Source organism: Leptonychotes weddellii, chromosome 3 (assembly GCF_054177405.1).
Source record: "Leptonychotes weddellii isolate Sample4059 chromosome 3, ASM5417740v2, whole genome shotgun sequence".
In the NCBI taxonomy this organism is placed as follows: Eukaryota; Metazoa; Chordata; class Mammalia; order Carnivora; family Phocidae; genus Leptonychotes; species Leptonychotes weddellii.
This window is the reverse complement of record NC_138371.1, coordinates 49260768-49269895: the sequence shown is the minus strand read 5'-3', so window position 1 is coordinate 49269895 and position 9128 is coordinate 49260768. Positions and strand designations below refer to the sequence as shown.

At 37.3% G+C, this 9128-nt stretch overlaps 1 protein-coding gene and 1 long non-coding RNA gene across 13 annotated transcripts in view; one reads left to right on the top strand and one right to left on the bottom strand.

The window, feature by feature from the left end:
* CCDC141 (coiled-coil domain containing 141) overlaps positions 1-9128 on the bottom strand; it is a 205280-nt gene that overhangs the window by 134771 nt on the left and 61381 nt on the right. For all 5 annotated transcript variants that reach the window (XM_081814059.1, XM_081814054.1, XM_081814055.1 and 2 more), the window contains exons 6-7: positions 6190-6298; positions 1551-1804 (exon numbers count right to left, since the gene is read on the bottom strand). In XM_081814059.1, coding sequence (XP_081670185.1) covers positions 1551-1804; positions 6190-6298 — 363 coding nt within the window. The remainder of the gene's footprint in view (positions 1-1550; positions 1805-6189; positions 6299-9128) is intronic.
* Positions 1-9128, top strand: part of LOC145720512 (uncharacterized) — a 106748-nt gene that overhangs the window by 89121 nt on the left and 8499 nt on the right. For 3 of the 8 annotated variants that reach the window (XR_014143500.1, XR_014143499.1, XR_014143504.1), the window contains one exon: positions 5774-5919. The exons of 3 other annotated variants lie outside the window; for them this stretch is intronic. This is a non-coding gene — a long non-coding RNA (uncharacterized LOC145720512). The remainder of the gene's footprint in view (positions 1-5773; positions 5920-9128) is intronic. 2 more of the 8 variants (XR_014143506.1, XR_014143501.1) reach the window with 1 other exon arrangement.

The following is a 9128-nucleotide window of genomic DNA, read 5'->3' as shown; positions in this document are numbered from 1 at the left end:
TGGAGCACTGGGTGTTACACGCAAACAATGAATCATGGAACACTACATCAAAAACTAATGATGTAATGTATGGTGATTAACATAACATAATAAAAAAAAGTGTATGGTGACTTGAGGGGGAGGCAATAAAATTCAAGCAGAATGTATGACTGGAGGTCTCTGCATTTGGGCCTCTGCTCTATGCCACCTCCTCAGAGAGGCCTTTTCTGATTAAAAGTAGACCAACACAAGACAAATTCATTGCCTTATCTGATTTTCTTTATAGCGCTTATCATCGTTCATTTGGTTATGGTATGCCTTTCTAATCACACTAGAACAGTGGTTCTCATCTGGGGGTAATTTTGCCCCCCAGGAACATTTGGCAGTGTATGGAGACATTTTTGGTTGTCACAACTGGAGGATAGTCTGCAGACATCTAGTGGGTAGAGGCCAGGGATGCTGCTCAACATTCTAGAGTACACAGGACAGCCCCCCAAATTATCTAGCACCAACTGTCAATAGTGCTGAGATTGAGAAGCTGCATTAGAAAGGAAATTCCTGGAGGAAAAGGACTTTGTCTTGTGTGTTGTTATTCCCAGTACTTATAACAGCACCTGGCACATGGTAGGTACTCGATAAGCATTAGTTGAAGGGTTGATCATCATTGAAGTCTTCATTTTTCCAGCCTGAAATAAGAATCAGTTTCTCCTGGCCTCATATATGCTCCCAGCTATAGGTCTGTCTCCGATCTGGATCAGAGCAGCAACAGAAAACATGTGAAGAGACTCCTTCCCCATGCATCCAGGCCAGGAGGCCTCTTCCACATATTTCTCCCTGAAAATCCCCTCTCTTTCCTCTGTACAGATTTCAGCACGGGACTGGGACAGTTAGAAATATTGCAATAAATATCCCACCTACTTAATTTGGAGGTTTGCAAAGAGTGCTATCCATGCTTACCCTTACGTAATTGGGACAAAAGAAGTGCACAGCAAGCATATTGACAACTGACCAAAGCCGAGCCTGCAGTTGGGGCAATGAGTTCTAAAAAGCCTGCAAACACGAACCTCTTGCCCCAAAGCCCTCTAACTACTGACATCCAGCCACAGGCCAAGGTCATATTTCTTCCTTGGCCCCAGGCCATTCTTCTAAGAACACTCCTTGGGGCTGACAGACTTTTTCACTGGCATTAGTAGCAACGTACTACACAGTTCAGCACCATCATGCCTCGCCAACTTTCAAGAAAGCTACAATTTATATTTCAGAATTTCAAGGAACTGTGTCTAAAAGTTAACCTGGAAGGAGGTCAGAAAGAGAATCTAACAGTAGAACACAGTCATTTTCAAAACTACCTACAGGTACTCTCCCATTTATAAAAGCAATATTATGATGAGAGGAGATAAAAATCTTTGTTTTTCATTTAACTTATGTGGAAAACAGTATGTTAGTTTGGACCAAAGACCAAAGAATTTGACCATAACAACTGAGGAAACATCCCAGGAAACAGCTAGTCCACACAATAATCCAACTTCATTAGCTGAGGTCAGGACATCATCAACTCCCCTTTGGGTTACCTGATTTTCTTGCTGGTCCCACTGAAATAACTGCAGAACCTGACCCAATTCTTGCTGCTGTTGCTTCAGGTCCTTGTCGAGTTGCCGTCTCCTATCTTGTAGAAGCTCAAGAAGGCTGTCAATCTTCAGACAGCTGTTATGAGCTCCCTGAATCAACTCAGGATTCACATTAGGTCCATCACACTTGAATTTTTCTATGAAGTCAGTGAGCTGTTGACTTTTGTTTAAAAGGATTAGAGATCGTTCTAAGAGTTCTAGAAGAAAATTAGAAAGAAAAAAGAATAGTGACATGAGCAAGCTTTTCTATAGTAATATTCAAACTCTTGTATAATTTAAAACATATATAACCTTTATGTTAACAATAAATTGTACTGTAAGGAATCAAAATGTGTAAATAGAAAATGTCTGTGATACATCTGGTCAGATAACATGACCTAACAATTTCTGTAGCATTAACTGCCAAATGATAGGTTGCTGCAGTTCGGTGACAGTGTAATTCAGGAAGGGAGGGGAAAGATCATGGGACTTGAGCACTGTGTCAGTTGGTTTTTAGTGTTGTGATGCTGGTTAAGGTGCCTGCCACCCTTGATGTGTTCTACGTTCTGAAGCGAATGGACTAATTCTGAGGTTTAAAGGCTATGACCAGGAGTCATCCATGACACATTCCTCTCCCTTATTACCAATATCTGTCAATTCCACCCTCTGTCTCCTGCGTGTGTTTACTGCTCTCCTTCCCTACTACAGAAAACATTATTTGCTGCCTGGGCTTGTGCAGCCACCTCTTGCATCCTTCTCCAATCCATTCATCTATTCTCTATATGTTAGCCAGACAGATCTTTTCTAAATACACTACATCATATACATGCACACACACGCACACAATGGCTTTCAATTGCCTTAGAATTAAGGACAGACCCCTTGACATGATTTTAGGTCTGGCATGGTCTGGTTCCTATCTTCCCTTTCAGATTATCTCAATCTCTCTACTCTTCATCCCTCTCTTTTTAACTATATCACAAATCTGACATTCCCTTCTGCCCCAGAACTTTTAACTGTGTCCTCTACCAGGGACATCTTTTTTTTTTTTTTAAGATTTTATTTATTTATTTGACAGAGAAAGAGACGGCGAGAGAGGGAACACAAGCAGGGGGAGTGGGAGAGGGAGAAGCAGGCTTCCCACAGAGCAGGGAGCCCGATGCGGGGCTCGAACCCAGGACTCTGGGGTCATGACCTGAGCGGAAGGCAGACGCTTAACGACTGAGCCGCCCAGGTGCCCCCAGGGACACCATTCTTAATCCCTTCCTTCTCCACCATTACTCTGCTCATACTTTAGGTCTTACTCAACTGCCAATTCCTCAAGGGATAAACCAGACTGAATCAAATCCTATACCAAATCAAATACTATTAATTGTTCTCATTAACAGCTCTTATCACAACTATAGTTTTATACTTATGTGTTGGGTTAGTTGATTAAGGTCTCCCTTTGCCACCAGGCTCCAAGGCAAAATGAAGACAGTGACCATGACAATATCCCCAGCACTTAGCATAGTGATTGGCACAGGACAAATGTCCAATAATTTCTGCAGAATGCTTGAATGAGATCAAACGTATTAAGAGAGAGGGAAGAATTAAGAGAGCTATAAGTGCTAGAGATCAGCGGTTCTCTAGAGATGTAAAAAAGATTTTGAGAAGGCATGAGATTTTGTGATAGGAAAGTGATGGAAACAGAAGCCAAGTTACCAGGTTGAGAAGTGGGGACATAGTTATGAAGTGAAGTCAACAAGACAGGGCAATCTTTGAGACATTTGCTGTTAGAGGGGAGAAAAAAAAAAGAGAATATCAGCAGGGTTGAATATACTGTTTTTTTTATTTTAGGACAGGGAGAACTATGAAGAACATCCAGAGACTAAGTACCTTACCTAGCATCACACAACTAGAACTGGACTAAGCAGTCCTAAAAGCCACATGTTCTGATTAGAAGCTCAGTGTTCTTTTCACTCTCCCATGGCACTCTGAACAGTTTTCTAACATTCGGCAGTTAACTACACAGCAATAATGAGGCTGTGGTAGTTGGGCCAGTTATCTCTTTTAACTTGACACTTTTTTTTTGGAGAGCTGGAAAAGAGAATGAGATAAGTGAAGATATTGTGAAGAGAGAGTTTGCAATGAAAAGGAAAGAATTTGAAGTAGTTTGTGTCACATGACTTAGATCTGTCCAATGAAGTATTAGATGGTGTTATCTGTTTAGAGTGAGGAAGGTGTGATTATGTGCACTGGGCAATTTTATTGGGAGTTAACGATGCAAAGCAATGAACAACAAAAATAACTTGAACCAAAAAGAGGATTGAGATCATTCAAACAGAGTAAGAAAAGGCAGGAATAACATTAGAATAAATCTCTCAAAGAAATGGAAGCAAACATTAACAAGATGGGAGAGGCAGGGGCAGAAAAAAAACCTACCTATCTAGAGCAAGTTCTTGTGTAGAAGGGAAAGAAATAACTTGAAAACAAGCTGAAGACAGGTTATAGAGGGCCTTGTGTAGCAAACTGAAGAGTTTTAATTTGTTCATCTTATGTTAATCAGTATACTGATTCTCTCTACATATGTATACATAATTCCTTCGCGTTGAAGAGTTTGTTATGATATTGTGAAAAGTTACACACACACACAGAGGAAATGTGGGCAAGTGGCAGGGTTTCCACATAGTACTTCTTTTCTTCCTTTCCATAACTAGTTCTTACACACTATACTTTTCAAATGAGAGAGGGAAGCATAGCTCTAAGGGCAAGGGCATTGCAGACTGACAGTAGAACAGGCCAACCTGTTCTGGTTCCTACAGAATACATACAATTAGCCAAAATTTCCATTTGCAATCTTTTTCTGGTTCTCTGTTTCACATCTGCCAAAATAATATAACTACTACCATAGTACCACTAGGAATGGAGTCTCTGGCCAAGGCTACTTGTAAACTGTACCCAGGCTAAAATCAGTCTATCACTGCTACCAAGATAGTCATTAAAGTGGACAAGTATTTCCCTCAGTTTCCTCTGTCAGTCTCTGTTTCTTCCTCTGTGGATTTCTTATACCTTAACTTTTTTATTGTTTGTGATTTCCTAGTAATTTATTCCATCAGTTGATCATACAAAGTGATGTATTTTTCCTCAAAGTTAAACTCTCTAGATAGAATATCATGAACTTCAAGAAATACAAAATCTCTATGGTATGTTTATTTTAAAGATCATATTTTTGCATACATAAAACCCTACTTTCTGACATAATGCCTTGTGATGTGAGGCAAGTAAATATTTAATATATTTTTATTATTTGTTTTGATTGTCATTATATCTAAGAAAGTTTATATTAAAGTAGATTTTATACTAATACCTATAGTTTGCCATACTTAAGTATAAATTACAGATTCAAGATGGATAAATGAGGGATGTACATAACTTAAGTGAATTTATAACTTGCTAAGCAATCTTTTTAAAAGAGTAATTTCTAAAAAGTATCAAAGTCACAGTCTTGGCACTGACTGTGATTTTGAATATCATGGGTGATATTTCTTCCTAAAATTTTTTTAAATATTCTAAATGTTCCTCAGTGGGATGGTGTTTCCTAAACTCATTCAAATATACTTTCAAATATACACAGAAGTAGAGAAAATAGTATAATGGACTCCAATGAACCTATATCTCAGCCACATATAAAATACATATTTAAGAACATTTAAGAACAAGGAAGTGATAATATGATTGTTCCTGAGCAGAAGCTTCTTAGGTATTATGTTCATTTTAAGAAGACTTTGGAAAACTGGAGGGTTCAGTTGTGATCCTTCAGGGCTTAGAATCAATTTTTTCCTCCTTAATGTCCCTGTAGTGCCTTGTTTATTGCTCCAGTTTATATCATTGTATTGTGTCTTACATTGGAATTAAATACAAATAACACTCAATAAACATACTTCGGGTTGGATGCTATTCTACATCATGGAGATTCAGATTGTACTAATTCCTGCCTTCCAGAGTCTCACCATCTGGTGATAGGGACAAATATGGAAATGAATTGTTACTACATAGTAAGCTGGGTGGTGTAACAGGGACCCACAGGTAACCCGCCAATAAATGTGTACATGCCCCAACCAAACTGTAGGCTTCCTGAGGAAAAAGTCCACTATCTCCCCCTTTTTTAATAACTATAATAGTGAAAGATGATTTTCCTTATCCAGAGCTGTTATTTAAAGGCTGATCTTCATTTCCTGACCCTGAGAAGGAACATTCACTGAATTCAACAATTTATTCAACCAAGAAATATTTCCTGAGGATCCACCATGTGCCGACACTGCTAGATGCTGAGGATACAAGGAAGAACAAGGTGAGAACGGCCTCTGACCTCAGGAGCTAAAACCTAGCAGACTGAATAACTGACTCTCTGGAGGCTGTTCTCTAACATCTCCTTAGAATCGTTTACAACTATGTCTTTTTTGAAGCAGATGACCAAAAATAAAGCTTTATGTAAACTTTCTTGGAACAATTTGAGGTATAAACAGATAAATTTAAAATACATTGTCACACATGAGCATTCTCACATGAACATATTATAAAATCTCTAAAAACTTATATGAGGAATAAACATATTTCTTGCCTTTGGTATGATGTTCGTGAAACTGAAGAAGTGATTTTAAGGACTCAGCACTCTCAAACTCCTGGGTGTTCTGGAGGAAATCTTCAGCTTGGTCTATTTTAATAGCAAACTACAACACAAATACAAGGGAAAGACATTTGAAAAAGTGAAAATCAGTGTGCCACTTTGGGTGATTTGTAGATGTTTTTCATGAATTCATGACCTAGCTGACTGTATATGTGTTTGTGTGCTTATATGATGATGTGTGTGTTTGTGTGTGGGGGGGGCTGAGGGTGTTTGTATGAGGCCGTGTGTTTACATATAGTCAATTTACAAAGTGCGAAAGAACTTTCTTCTTCCTTTCTATTCCTTTCATACATGGATATATGTCATATATGCAGAAATAATTTAACTTGTTTACTGATAAGTGTCTATTGAAATTTTCAACTAAAATTACTGTGTCTATGTAACAAAGCAGCCACTTCCAGCATATAAAGCAGTTTGTCAAACAATAACCAGAAAGTTTGCTAAAAACAAACAAACAATAAAAGTTTGGTTAACCAGTAACCTATGTAATTATAAGTAAATATAATTTAAAAACCCACTTAGAGGGAAGGATGAAATACAATTAATGTTTTCTTCTGTGATTAGACCTAGAACCAAAAAATGTAACTTTCAAAATAACACAAGTCTAATCCCCTTACTACACTGATCTTAACAAAAAGGCTAAGAAGTAATGTCTAATACCATTTCTTATACAAAACAAGAAAGTGATCTGAAGAGATACACACCAAGGGATTACCTTTATGAGAAGGAATGAGATTAAGGATGGGGGGGTGAACTTTTACCTTTTAAATCTATAATTTGTAATTTTGTTTGTATTTTTATCAATGATCTTATGCATTCTTTATATAAATAAAAATGAGATTAGATACAGCAAAAATAAAAAAAGGAAAATTTTTCCTCTGTTTAAAAAAAAAAAAAAAGAGCTATTTCGCATCCTAAATGGTGAGGAATATGACCCATCTCTCTTTCTCCTTGGAGGAAATAGGAAGGAGAGGTATTTGAAATGCTGGTAAAATTCTCAGGGGAATAATCTTAGAAAAAATTTTAGAAGAGGGTAAAACATATTTGGTTCTACCAGTACAGTACCTCCATGGTAGTAGACATAGTAGTAGTCTAGCTAGACAGTAGTTGCTTTGTTTTAGAACTCAGATTCAAAAGTTTAATCAATAGGTTTACCTTTGTATCAGGTATTGAATAAACTCATAAAGGTAAACTATCAGTGAGAAAGACACAAAAGCTTATCACATGCTTATCTTTTTTTTCAAGTTTTCTCCAAACTATCATCTATGAATTTAATGATTTTTAATATTTTTTGTAATTATTCGATTAACAAGTTCTACTACATTTTTATTATTACCATAGCCACATAAAATCCAGTTATAAATGGCATGGAATGATGAGAGAGAGACTAATGAGCATGTTCTCTTTGGAAATATGGAGAAGGCCTCCACTATCGTGTTAGAACAATCTGGTGGATATCAGCCACTGTCGCTTAGGGACAGTGTTCCTAACGCGCAGCATAGTGTCTAATAAGAGAATAACCTGTCTGATGGTTAAGTCAGTGAATCAGAAACAGTCCCGTAATAATTATCAACCATGCAATAAGAAGTCATTTCATATTTTTATGGAACTGCATGCATCATAGTTCAATAAGGGAATCCTATCCACACATCATTTACAACTTTAATTCATTCCATTTCTGATAGCTTATTTTAAGGGTATTCTTCAAAGAGAAGTTTCAAAACAAACAAGCAAACAAACAAAACCAACCCTAGAAGGTGATTTGATTTTTCTCTGTAGAACATTACAAAAAGTTTTGGAGTCACTGTATAACTTATAACATATTTCAACTGTTATTTGAAATTAAAATAAATAAATAAGCAAACAATGTGCTACTCAGAAAAATTTTCCCTAAAGTTCTGTTAACTTTTACCTTATGGATATTTTCTATTGCCCACTTTTCTTTTTGCATCTTGCACAGGATAGAATTAGCAAGAGTGGAACACTTTGCAAAGACCCTATTCTCATTATTATTATTATTATTGTTAATCAGTGATGAAAATAGTTTGGCAACACAAGGGGCAGGAAAGGAGTTTGCCTTCAGCTTAGTACTAAGTGACCCACAAAACTGGAAGCAGGATAATATAAGAAACCATATCTTTTCTCCAAAAATCAGAGTGATGGGCTGAATTATGAGTTGGCTTAGTATTTCCTTTTACTTCATGCAATATCTGGGAATAATTTCTTTTTTTTTTTTTAAGATTTTATTTATTTATTTGAGAGAGAGAATGAGAGACAGAGAGCATGAGAGGGAGGAGGGTCAGAGGGAGAAGCAGACTCCCTGCCGAGCAGGGAGCCCGATGTGGGACTCCATCCCAGGACTCCAGGATCATGACCTGAGCCGAAGGCAGTCGCTTAACCAACTGAGCCACCCAGGCGCCCTGGGAATAATTTCTTATCAGAGAGAAAATCAGCTGGCATTAATGCTACTACCCCATGAGAAACAAATATTGGGCCTAATATCTGAAGAAAGATAATTTCCTGTGCTCAAATGAGTTGAATTTCAAGGGCAGTTGACATCTATACCCCACTTACTGAGATGGAATGAATCAGATGTATCTACAATTTGACCCTGTAGGTGCATTTCACCTGATTTCTGTTCAGGAAAGAAAACTACATGTGAAATTTTTCCCAAGATGATCTGTAAAATGAACCATAGTTGGGCTTCTTTATGCAAACTGTGGAAAACAAAACTTAAAAGTTACAATAAGGTTTTGGCTCCTTCTTTTTACTTTTAAACGAGTTCATGATGCATGAGATTGTCTACCCCAATTTTTATGTTCTATTACTAATCTTCCTTCCTTCATTATTTTGGATTTAAGACCTAAATTTTG